At 49.4% G+C, this 12,901-nt stretch overlaps 1 protein-coding gene across 3 annotated transcripts in view; it reads right to left on the bottom strand.

The window, feature by feature from the left end:
• Window positions 1–2,670: 2,670 nt before the first annotated feature.
• ST8SIA2 (ST8 alpha-N-acetyl-neuraminide alpha-2,8-sialyltransferase 2) overlaps window positions 2,671–12,901 on the bottom strand; it is a 31,582-nt gene continuing 21,351 nt past the window's right edge. For all 3 annotated transcript variants that reach the window (XM_064388559.1, XM_064388558.1, XM_064388560.1), the window contains exon 6: window positions 2,671–5,051. In XM_064388559.1, the coding sequence (XP_064244629.1) occupies window positions 4,766–5,051 (286 nt within the window). In that variant the 3' untranslated portion in view covers window positions 2,671–4,765. The remainder of the gene's footprint in view (window positions 5,052–12,901) is intronic.

Below are 12,901 nucleotides of genomic sequence, written 5' to 3'. Positions count from 1 at the left end.
ATTCCCTGCTGCTGGTGGTGTCCACAGTGAGAAGATGACCCAATGAAGAACTTGGACTTGAGCATTACTGGAGTTGCAGACAAGATTTGCCAGCTCAGAGGTGCTCAGTTGTTTTCACAGAGAAAAATAAGATTATGTAGCAGTGAAGAAGAGGAAGGCTAGAAAGCATTTGATGTGGTTAAAAGGCAGACCCCAAAATGAAATTCTACTGTCTGGTGCTGAGGGTGATAAGGTAACACATAGAGATTAAAACACATGCTAATAAACCATTCATAAATGTGAGAAACCTAAAAATTAAAGCAACCAAAGAGCTGAAAAGTGTATGGCTTGACAAAGCATTACACTGGTGACCGTGGTTATGTGCATGGTTTTACCTCCTGACATTGTGGGGCACTCTGGAGGAAACCAAATCACTTTCCTGCTGTTCCCTGTGGGTCTCTTAAAGCTTTAAGCTTTAATCTCCATAGTTTCAAGCCTCTCTAGCATGAAATTGGATTGTTTAAATTTTGAAAAGGGGTGGTGGATAAAAAAACCAAACCAATATCTATGTTATCATTTGTAGATGGTGTAACCTTTTTGAGACTGTTTTGCACAAAAAAAAAATGAATTTGTTTTGGGATCAACTGAAATAATTTGTATCATTTGAGACTGTCTGGAGTGTTCAGGGTTATTCCCAAGAAGCATCCAAAATGCAGTGTAAAAATGCAAACAAGTTTCATTACACCTTGAATACAAAATACTGTGTCTTTCTGGTTTGCGAGATTGGTGTCTCAAAAAAAAAAAAAAAAGTTTTTTCATAGGGCTGAAGAAACCCCTCAGGCACCTTGAAAAGAAATTAAAAGGTAATTTGAATCACAGTGACTATTTGCACTTTGCTCACTAATTATCTGGGCTGGGACTGAAGCAGAGGGTTGGTTATTGACCTGCAGCAAGTCCTGGCTGGTGGAGAGTTTGGGGGAAGGGAAAAAACTCCATTCCTGTCCTGTGGGGCTGGGAGGGAGGGCAGCCCTGCCTGGAGAGGGGCTGGGAAGCAGCCAGGGGCTGCTGTGCTGCAGCTCAGAGGAGCTGCTGCAGCTCAAATCACCCCAGCAGCTTTGAGCAAGGCAGTGCAGGTATTAATGATGAAGGATGTTGGCAGTGGAGCCTGCAGACTCTGCAGTTTGACCAGAGGAGATGTGCTTGGTGTCAGGGCCAGACATGGCATGATGTCCCCCAGGAGAGCAAGAGCCATGCCTATATATATATATTTATATTTATATATATATGTATCTGCCAAAGCTGTGGCAGACTCCAAGGCTGGGATGTAACCCAGCAAACCATGGATAAAATGAAAAGACAGCTGGACTTCTCATTTTGGTGTGGGAGCAGGGAACACACGGCCCTTATCCCCAGGCTGTTGGACCTGGAAGATGCCCCAGGGGCACAGGGTGAGGAGAACACTGTGTTTGGCCAGAACTGCGTTTGGCCAGCAGCACTTTTCAGAGCATTGTCCCAAAAAGCCCCAAACTCTGGTCTTAGCCAGTTGGAGACTCAAGTTTTCCTCTATTTTTCAAGTTTAGGTCGCTTCTTACCACCCAAGGGCCTTTTGGCACAAATGTGCCATGGGAGGGAGCTCCCCATCCCAGTGCCACCAGTTTGGAGCAGCCTCAGGGCTGGAGGGAGTGCTGGGATGGAGGAGGAAGAGCAAGGGGAGCTGCTGCTGCCATTTAGGGCAGTCAACACATCCATGGTGCAACACCTGCACCTCTCCCTGAGCAGCATCAATGCTCTCTTCTGTTTCACTCCTGATGACAGAAGAGCCTTAATTGGGCATGAAGAAATCCATCAAGCAGCAGCTTGGTGCAGCTGCTGGGTCCCCACAGCATCTGGCAGCTGCTGTGATGCTCCAGGGCTGGTGGCTGCCCCAAAATAGCCCAAAAATCATCCACCAACCCCAATCTGGATCTCTGCTCCTGCTGCTCATGAACAGCACAAGGGCTTTATGGCTCACTGGGGCTTGGTGGAGCCAGGTCCCACCTATTTGCTGGAAACTGAGATGATAAATTATGTTTCCAACCTGAGGAGCCGCTCAGAGAACCAGACCAGAGGGCTTGACACAAAACACTAAAGCAAGGGGGAATTGTTGGTTGTTTTTTGTGCATATAAACACAGCAGAGACCAGCCTGCATGGCAGCAAGGTGAAATGGGAGCTCAGCCAGGGATTTCAATAGCTGCAGGGTCTTGCTCATGGTTTAATGCATTTTTACAACGGGAGTGGAACAGGACCCATTCTGGGAATAGAAACATCACCAGCAATTTCATCCCCCTGAATAATTTGCTTATAACTCGCCTGTGCTTTGATGCAGCAGCTGCTTCAAGAGCACCAGAAATAAAATCCCTTCTCCCATCCCCTTTTCACCCCCTGGCACACCCTTGTTGTGCTGCTGCAGCTTCAGCTCCAAAATCTCTGTAGGCACAGCGAGAACATCCTCAGGCTTTGGATGTCTCCCTGGCACAGCCCTGACACCCACCCCACGTGGGCAGACAAGCCCAGCCTTCCCCTCTCCTGCACAGGCCAAAGGGCTGCAGGGTCTCCCCATTTAATCCCACAGCACTTCATGGTCTTGCCTCCCCTCTCACCCTTTCATATGATGAAAATACAGAATTAAAAAAAAAAAAACAAACTGCACGTTTATTTAATTTCCTCTACTTTTATTTAAAAAGAAGGTTTGCTAACAGCAATCAGTACCATGGCCCAGGCCCCTCAGTACAACAGTTGGCTTCAGCAGTCCCTGCAGCTCCAGCCCTGCTCTGTCCCTCCCACTGTGATGGGGACAAACCTGGGAATTATCTGGCTTTAAGAACCACTCCTGAATTCTGGGAAAGATCCCTGGGATCGCAGATTACTTCCATCCTGCAGTTTCACTCTCTGTCTCTTTCTGTCCCAGCTTAAGCTGAGGTTCACAGCCAGGCTTAGCTTTATTGTGGAACTAAAGTCAAGTAAAAATAATATGCAGAAAAAAAAAAGGCACCAGGTTTAAAAAAAAAAAAAAAGACATGAAAGAAACGATTTTCTGGTGCTGGAAAGAAACATCCCCTCAGTGGCAGATTAGCCCACATTTATCCACTATAATGTTGCTTATACCTTAATCTTAGCCATCTTCATCTGACACTAATTAGCAGGCTGGAGGCTCCTATGGGTACAGTAGCTTCTACGGCCCAAAACATGAAAGTGAGCTCTTCTTTTTACCACTTGAAGCACTCAGCTTTTAAAGAGACAATGTCAAGTATTTCAGCCCCAAACTGTACACTTTTTAACTTAAAAAACACAGCAGCAGGAGGAGGCCCAAAGGTGATGATACCCAGCCATGGCAGCAGTGAAGTGCGTGCCTGAGGTCTGCCTGTGCAGTGTTATTTACTCTCCCACAAATTAAACCCAAACAGCCCTTGCTGAACCCTGGACTCACCTGCATTCTGGCACTGAGTGCTAATTAGGAGACAAACAGAATAGGCCACAGAGGCAGAAAATGAAACAGAATCATCAGATCAATCTAGTTGCTTCCTTCAAAACCCCCGAAAATCAGAGAAAAGCAAATGTAGTTATAAAAAATTCTTTATGTTTTGGGTTCTGTCTGGCAGGGAAAAAAAAAAAAAAAGGAAAAGATTATTTCTATGATGTTCATCACTAGGCAAGCATCCCATCAAGATCCATCTGACATCCTATTTAACTGTTGGGAGTGAGAGATAATTAGGGCTTGAAAGGACTGACAGAGTGGGACTCCAGGAATTCAGCACTGTGTGCTGGTTCTTTGGGGAGAAACTGAAAATAAATTATTTAGACTTGAAAAAGTCCCTTGAAGTCCTGTGCTCTTTCTGCTTGGCTGGGTCTAGGCCTATCCTACATATTTCAGCAGATTTTGGAGGAGGAAAGAAGGCAGGCTGCTTAGCAGGGAACAGTTGGGAATTTGAGGAATTAGAGCTGGATATACTTATGGTTCTCACGAGCCCTGACAGATGCTGGGTGTCCTTGTGACACAGTGAGACTGCTCAGTACTAATGGTGCTGCTTTGTGGCAGCAAATCTCCTTCCTGTGACATTCCAGCATCTCTGCTCCTCAGAAAAGGAAGAGAAACACATCCTCACCATCCCCATGGCCCTCACATGTGTGAGTGTCACTGGGATCAGCTCAGCTCTGCTCCCTGCCACCTCCTGCAGACCCAGCTGCTTCCCCTGTGCTCACTCCGTGTTCGGAAGGATCTGGTCCCCGCAGAGCAGGAGCCGGGTCCCGCTCGGTGCCGCGGGGCCCTGGGCTGTGAGAGCCACCAACAAACCTTCCCTGCCCACCCCGCTCCCTGCCCCTTCCCCTCCCCGCCACGAGCACGGGGCCAAGGACGCGCCTCGGCCGAACAAACTAACTACCACCCTCGGACCAGTCACGACAAACGGCTCACGTTTACCCATCACCTAACACACCCTCAGAAACCAAGGCCACCCTCGCGCCTTTCCCACGCGAGGCACACACCCTGCGAGTCCAGCACGCCCCACGGCAAGGGGGTCTTGCCCAGGCCAGCCCTGTGAGGCGCTCCCGCGTCCCTCCTGCCCCGTCCCTTGGTGAACACCGAACAGTTATAACACTCAGGTCAATATATATAGGTACCACGTAGATATATTTGTGTCGCTGTCCTGCGCGCGAACGAAGAACGACCAACCCCGCCAGGCAGCGCTCGCCCTTTCTGCCCCCTCCCCTTCCTCCCGTGGCTGTGCAGGAACGTGCCCGGGGACCACCCTACGTGGCCCCGTCGCACTCCCCCACAGTCAGCTTCAAGGCTCCTTGCTGGTGCAGCGTCTTTAAGGCTTTGAACTCCAAGGGCATGGTGTGCGGGCTGGCCTGCGAGGTGTAGCCGTACTTGAGGCTGTCGTAGTAGTGGTACTTGACAGGGTTCTGGTTCTGGTCCAGGGGAAAGGGCCAGAAGCCGTAGAGATAGATCTGGTTGCAGAAGCGGGTGGCCAGGGTGTACATGAGGAGGCCGGTGGTGGGTCGCTTGATGTGCACCTTGTTGGTCAGCCAGTACCTGCAGAGGGACAGCGGAGCCTGTTAGTCACCCCGCACACCCTGCACACCCAGCTCCTGCCCTGCACCTTTCTCTCCCCAGCCTCTCACTGAGATGCACTGGTGATTCAAAGTGAGAGGATTCTGACTGGCGGAGTTCTCCATGCCAAGAAAATCCTCTCTAGGGACTGCATCCTCCTGCTCTCTGTCTGCTGGTTACATCACACTTGTTGCCATGGCACTGAAGCATCTCATGCCTCGACAATCCTTTATGAAAAACAAATTGCTTGCAACAGTGGCCTTCGGTACTTCAGCCTACAATTATCTTCCAATCAACCCTGGAGATCAATACCACAGACCAAAGCATCCACATGTCAAGTAGACTCCAACAACCCCTCGAAGCAGACACAGTCAAACACATGCTGATGGCTTTCATTGATGAATGAAGATTTTACTCTGACAGCAAACATGACAGGGCTAGAAAAACATCTGCCTTGGAACAAAGGGTCACCAGGCTGAAAGGGCTAAAATGCACTGCTGAGTTCCCATTACACCCAGCGACTGCTGCTGTGATCCTGGACCAAGATACATCACCACACTCGGCAGCATGAGTCCATCAGACACACAATATGGCACACTGCAACAGAAAATGTGAGATATGGAGGTCAGCTGTGCTCGCTGCTGGGAAACACGTTCATTTTTATGAGGGATGGCAAAAAGAACAGGGGAAGCATGTAGGGATGTAGTGATGCAACAGCAGAAATGGTATCAGCTGTGGTATTTTGGGCTGCTGATAAAAATTATTGCAGAATCAATAAGAAGATGTTTCCAGTGAGCCATATTTATTGCAAAAGCAACTTTTCTGGTTCGCTCAGGAAAACACTGTCAAGAGGAGCAAAATCAGAAAGCAAAATGTTTGGGGAGGTAGAAAATATCCCCATCAGGCACACTCCCTCCTCCCCAGCCTGTCTGATGCCAGCACTGCCCAGAGCAGGCAGCACATCCCGCTGTGCTGCAGCCTCTCTGAGCCCTTGGATTATTTTTAACAGGCGAGTGACTGGCAGCACCTTGGACAAAAGGCACGAGGAAGCAGAGCAGAGCCCTCACCAGATGTCTGGGATCCTGAGGTGGGTCCTGCAGTGGCAGTGGAGCCCCAGGAAGTGCCTTGCTCCTCATTCGCACTTTCTGCTGGGCTCCTGAGGGTCTGGTGCTCAGACAGCAGGAACCCTTGGGAGAGCTGAGCCTTAATCCTGCAAATTAGCTTTTCAAGAAAGCCATTAAAATTTAGCAACCGAGGCACAAAACGTGCTTGCTTGTTCTCAGCCAGATAAGAGAAAAAATTGACTTTTCTGGCAAATCAGATTCTGGAGGCAGAGTGACCGCCTCAGCATACGCAGGAAGGGCACAGGGACAGTTTTTTGGGGTGCCACATCCAGGGGTGTTCAAGGGGGCTTTATCAAAGGATGAATATGATGTTTTGGGAAGGAGGTCTTTGCCTGGCTCATGTTAGCATCCAGCACAAAAAAAAGGAGCAAAAACTGGGGGAAAAGCAGTATCATCAGCGTTTTCTGTGCTTGCCCAGCCACAGGGCTGTGCTGGGGGGACCCAGCAGAGCTCACTGCAGCCTGATCCCACAGGTAGCCATAAAGCAGACTCCTTGATGAGTTTATGGGTAAGCACATTAGACCCCCTGTGTGCAGAGGGAAATGGGAGATCATCACAACCATTTAACACTGTGAATTAGGGTCTCCTCATGCAGCAGGGAAGCCACCTGGGAAGAACTGTCAAGTCATATTAACCAGCTGGCTTTGAGGGAGGACAATTGTCAGGGTTTGTCCTGCAGCTGCTTTAGCCTCAAAACTCTCCTTTCTATTAATTTACCAGCTGGAGTACACAGAAAAATAATGGTGACCTTTTGCCCTCCCAAAATACTGACTTTTGTGTTGAGAGGCTGTAAATACTCTACGAATATCCAAGGATCCTGACAGCAAAAGGAAATTATTCTTGTAGAGAGGCACAGGCCATTCATGTGACCACCAGTTTCATGCATTTTAACAAGGATAAAAATGACCTGGGTCAGACAGTGAAGCACCCTATAGATACATGCTGCCCTCCAGCACACACAGAAAACCTTACCAATCCCAACAAATGTGCACAAGCCACCACCCAAAACCAGCCCTACCACAACCAACCCAGTGTATCCACCTCACCAAAGGCAGCTTGCGAGCACTCACTTGGTAATACTGGGGTAGGGAACACTGACAAGTCATTTTTTTAATAATGAAAATTAAAACCTGGCTCTTTGGTCTGTATTTCCCTTTGTTGCAGGCAGGGTATTGCAAAAACCTCACCCATGCAGCATTATGAATTCTCAATGCAGCTTTGAGAGGGGGTGAGGGACTCCAGGCTGCCCCAAACCACCCACATGGATGACATAACATAACACATAATGCCCAATCCATAAAAGAGGCCATGCCACAGCTCCTGCAATTTGTTTCCTGGACAGTGAAGGTGGAAAATCCTCTGGTGAGTGGTCTGGGAAATACTTTTTAATGACTGGTTTGTGATGGGAGTCTCAGAACTATGCAAGACCTTCCTCTTATCTCTCCCACCACTGTCCAGCTGAGACAGCAGCCACAACCCTGGCGCAGGAGAGAACAGCTGGGGATGGAAATAAAACCTAATTAATTCTGTAAATCCAAATGAGGTTGTCTGGGCGCACATGGGATGCTGTGTCAACAGCACACCTTTAATATGTGAGGTCCAGGATTTTAATTAGGAGGAAAGATAATCTCGAAGCAGGCAGTAATTATTTTTCAAACTGGCTACACCAATCACCATAACTATTAACTGCAACATTTTATGGAAAGAGACAGCAATTAAAACAGAAGAGCAAAGAGCAGTCTTGAAACCCAACACCTCTGTTCTAAGAGCTGTTCTCCCAGTGAGGAGCTGGTGCTGTGTCTGCAAATAAACCCTCAGGAGTGGATGCAGCTCCCGAGATAGGCAGCAGCCTGAGCAGGATGTGGCTCAGAAGAGGAACCATGATTCTGTCAGGGAGAAATTGCCTGAGACAGCTCTGGTTTCAGATGATGATAGTGACAGATGGAAAATGCCATCAGATCTTCAAGGCCATCATTTGTAAGGAGGCAGCCTAGACACAAGCCCCAACACCTTATTGAACTGAGATGTAAGAAGAGCAGCTCAGAGGGTCTCACCCTACAGCTGGGAGATGGTTCTGGTTGCTCCTCATCTCCCAATCCTCAGCTGGGGATGATCAGAATTCTCCTAAGCAGAACTCCTCTCGTGAGGAGGCTGCTCTGCAGCCACAGGGGAAGAATCTGCTGTCCTGGGACCTCAAAGCCCAGGGAATCCTGCAGGAGGCAACACTGACACTGCCCCTAGGCAGCCACAGCTGCCACAGGAGCCAGGGAAGGTGGCAGCCTCCCCACTGCACATCTGGAGCATGAGCCCCACCACACTGAGAGTGCTCATCCTCCCCAGCATCACTGAATGTGGGGAGAGGAGCCTGGCCTGGATTTGGGCTGGAATGCTGGGTGCAGAACTGCTCCCTGCAGGCAGCATTCAAGGACTGCTAGAGAGGGCAGGGTTCTGCTCTCTGCTTACCAACCTCCTCCCAGAATGCCTGAGAAAAACCTAAAATAACTTGTACCCTCCTGGTAAGGGTTAACCCACAGGATAAAATTAACAGAAAATCCATTGCCCTCATGAAATGAATAAAAGACATAGGTCAATGAAGAAATCAAATTTCAGCAGTATCAGCTGCATTATTTCATGATACAAATCAAAATAGCTGAAATAATGCAATTTCGGACTCTTTTATAAAAGCTAATTCATAAAAGGGCGATATAAACACAAGCTGTTGTGGAGGTGCTGGTCCTTGAGTGGCAGCAGTGTGTTATTATCAGTGTGCCACACACACCCTGCTCCAGCAATACCCAGGAAAAGCCAGGCACAGATAACAGAGAGAGTGCAGGGGGGACAGGAGCTGCTGGGGCTGGCAGGGGACAGAACCCAGTGCTGGGTGGATGGAGATGAAGTGCTGGAGCCCAGAGAGCAGCTGATATCCCCCATTCAGCTTCTCCAGCCCTTTTTCTGTCCAGGTATGGAGTTTCCTCTGTCACCTCCACCAGAACAGCCAAGAGCCATGAGCAGTAATGAGAGCTCTGCTGGAAAAGCAGGAATGGGCATGTTCCCATCCAGATGCCAACACTGGCTCCAAAAACTGCACCTGGTGTCAGCTGGGCTTTATCCAGAGGCTGGGCAAAGCCCAAACACCAAACCCAGCCTCCCTGTCTAGTCTGGATCCAGACCATGTAGCCTGGTTCTGCTTTTGGTGACTTGGCACAAGGAAATCAGCTCTGAGACACAGATAAAAAACTCTCTTCTCCTCCAGATCCTGAGCTGTGATGCTTTTTCAAACACATATGGTATTCAACACCCTCAAGTTAAAGCTTTTCTAAACAGACAAAAAAGGAAAATAATTGAGAATAACCTAACTTCTTTCACCTTTCCTTTCTATGCCCCTTCACTTCTTTTGAAAAAGAAAAGACTGAATCTTCCAGATTAACAGGAACAAATTAACTCTCTTGGGCCCCCAGTACAGACACACCACAGCTCGGGTTCAAGGTGCCTGAAGTGCAGAAGAGGAGAGGATAATAGCTCATACAAGGACTTTTTCTGCAGGATATCCACTGATCTAACCCACACATGGCTTTATGGGTGTTCACAGTTCCCCCTCACATCCCACTCCAGCCACACATGTGTGAATGGCTGTTGTCTTTCCCTACACCCTCTGGACATTTTCCCTCACCTGAGTGCAGGACCACAGTCCTTAAGCCATTTGTTTAATGCTCAGGGGAAGGGTTCAGGCACAAGACCCCAGAGCAGTTATTTCAGAGGAGCCCCTGTAACCATGAAGCTCCTTCAGGGAGGAAGCATGAAGCAGCTGCTTTAGAAAACCCACAAGTGGGTGATGCTGGACACAGCAGAACTAGTCCTGAGACAGAGGGTGAGAAAAGCTGAGCTGGGAGGGCTCTGAAAAGGAAAAGCAGGGGCTTAGTTTTGATGTGTTAGAGAAAAGCAGAGGCCGTGGAGGGATGCAAGAGAGTGCAGTCAAAGCAACAGGTCAGGAGAACCATCTGCACACACGTCCTGTGTGAGGCAAGTGAGGCAAAGGGGGCTGGAAGGGATGTGGCACTATGGGGACACGAGGAGAGCAGGGAGCAGGCGTGGGCTTCCACCATGGGGGCTCCCACCATGGCTGGATGGGAAAGGCACCGTGCCCCGAAACCCTGGAAAGGTGAAGGCTCAGCCCCTGTTGGGTGTGAGGACACCCGAGGCAAGGGTGAATGCACCTCGTGGCTGTCAGGCTGCAGATCTGAGTGCATGTGGCAAGGTGACAGTCCTGAAGAGCACACACCAGCTGTCACAGCTGCTTGGATTTAAACCTAACGGGAGACCAAGCCAAGGAGCTGGAAGGTTTATTGATTTTTAATTTTTTTTTTTCCTCTCAAGAAGCCCTTAACAAAATCTTATGGGACTGGAATTGGTTACTGCCAAGAGACCCTTGTGATGGACACGGTGAGAAATGCTAGAGCAGATTAGACAAAGTGAAACGTGTCCCTGAATTCGCCGCAAGGAGTGACACACAAACCTCCCAACACAATTATTTTCCTTCCCTGCCTGCATTCCATGTTATTTCTCTAACGAAAGCTGCTTGGCAATAGGGATTACAAGGCTTTTTGGAGACACTAACAGGCAACTTCTAAGGGGTTTGCTTGCTCCCCAGCCAGGTGAGGAGTGTGGGGCTCGCCAGAGGAATTGCTCAGGGGACATTTTATGGAACCACTGCAAAGTAAGGCATGCACACACCCTGAAACACACAGGAGCTGGCTCCCTGCCACCAAACTGCCCCCCTCTCCAGCCCTGGGGGTGACCTGGCTCCCTTCTGAGCTCCTCCACTGGAATGCTGAAGGCTCTCTCCCCTCCTGGTGAGAGCTGAACAAGCCTTCCACTATCAGCAAACATTTAAAGCACCCTCACAGCTTGAAAGGTGATGTCTCAAATGATGCTGTTAAGGACAACAAAACCAAATGCTTTTTACTTATCTCAGCAATGCACCCTCTACAAATGCCCCAAAATGCACTGAAAATTATAGGGAAAACACTCAATTGCCACTTGAAATGAGTTTTGGTTTGAGGGAAAGCAGAGCAGGACAATAAATACTGTGGTTCAAGGAGAAGTCAAGGGCTCACAAATGTATTTTGCTGGTAGTGGAGAAAGAAAAGGCAACACTTTTGTGGCCAAATTGAAGTTGGCTGAGATGTCAGCCTTTGTAGAAAGTGCTATTCCTTGGTTAAAAAAAATATAAAGGGGTGCCTTGGCTGAAAAACTTCCCCCATTTCTCATTTCTTTGTGACTTCCAAATCAACTCAGGGTAGGTGATAAAATGTGGTTTTAACTAAAAAGGGAAAAGATGGGACCTCTCTGCAACAGCAGCCCACTGCAGCACAGAGGGATGTGCTGTGGGGCTTTGTGGATTATTCATTCTCTGCTGCACACCACATGCCACAAAATGTATTTGTTTCACAAATCTCAGATCTGTCAAACAAAACTACAGTGCTATGAACCAGCACAGAGAAAGCTGCAGAGACAGAGGATGTTCTTGGAGACCATACCCTTCATAAGCAAAAATATGGGATGGTCATAGGAGCTGGACAGTGACACAGAAGATGAATAAGTAAACTCCTCGTGATTCTATCCTGAGGAAGAACTCCTTCACCCCAAACCACATCATTTCAATTACCCTCAGCAGATGGTCAAGACAACCCTACTGGTACCTGAGAGACTTCCTACACAGCAGCAAGAGCATCAGCCACCTCCCTGAGCTGTGCCCAGTTCATTCAGCTCTGCCTGAATCACTCTCAGATCCGCCCAAGTCCACAGCTAAGGAGGCTGCACCAAGGAAAGGGTTAACACTGACTCCAGCCTTCCCCCAGCCCTTCACCCCCCAGCCCTGGGTGACCCCTCTGTGAGCTCCTGGGCCAGGCCACAACTCCAAGGGTCAGTGCTGAAGTGCTCCCATCAGTTCTGGCTTTCCGAGGGGGCTGCACTTTTCATTAGACTAATTGCTAATCAGCAGGCATCCTTGTTTTCCTGCTGATAAGTGTGAGAGCAGGAGGGCAGGTCAGGCAGCAGCTCCCTTGGCTTGGAGGGCAATCCCTGATGGGGATTAGCACTGGCCTCTGTGGTTATAATTGAATTAGTGCTGCCCCTGTGCTGCCAGGAGCCCCCTGGCACTGCCCCCAGCACGGTGACCAGCCCAAGGGACAGCAGGGAGGTCCTGCCTGCATTTCCAGCCAGGACCTTGGGGTCTGCCACCAGCACCAGCCACGTGCTGCTGCCATCCCCAGCACCCCCAGCTCCCCTCAGGGCCCTGCTGCTCTGACTGGCTGCATCCCTCTGAGCCCCAGGAGGCTCTGGGAAGCCCAAGCTCCTTGCACGAGACCCCAGTGAAGTCCATGGTTCCACTAAAACATGTGCAGAAGGAAGACACTGCTCCAAGGCACTGAGCCCCTGGGCTTCTCCCAAAATCCCTGCAGCTCCTGCAGCCAGGCAGGTCCTGCCAGCCACAGCTGGGGGCTCCAACACTGCTCTGCTGGAGCTGCACAGGGACATCCAGCACAGCCAGCCCAGCTGGACCACAGAGAGGCCAGGAAGATGCTGTGAGCTGGAAGATAAGCCCAGCAGCTGAGCTTGTGGAGGCATCCTCCTCTCCCATAGGAAAACGATGCCTAACCCTTGCCAACTCCTCTGCAAAGCTTCCTATGGGAAGTTTCTGGCACTAGG

The sequence above is a fragment of the Passer domesticus genome, chromosome 14 (genome assembly GCF_036417665.1).
Source record: "Passer domesticus isolate bPasDom1 chromosome 14, bPasDom1.hap1, whole genome shotgun sequence".
In the NCBI taxonomy this organism is placed as follows: Eukaryota; Metazoa; Chordata; class Aves; order Passeriformes; family Passeridae; genus Passer; species Passer domesticus.
The sequence above is the reverse complement of the archived record's forward strand: the minus strand, read 5'-3'. Positions and strand labels throughout refer to the sequence as shown.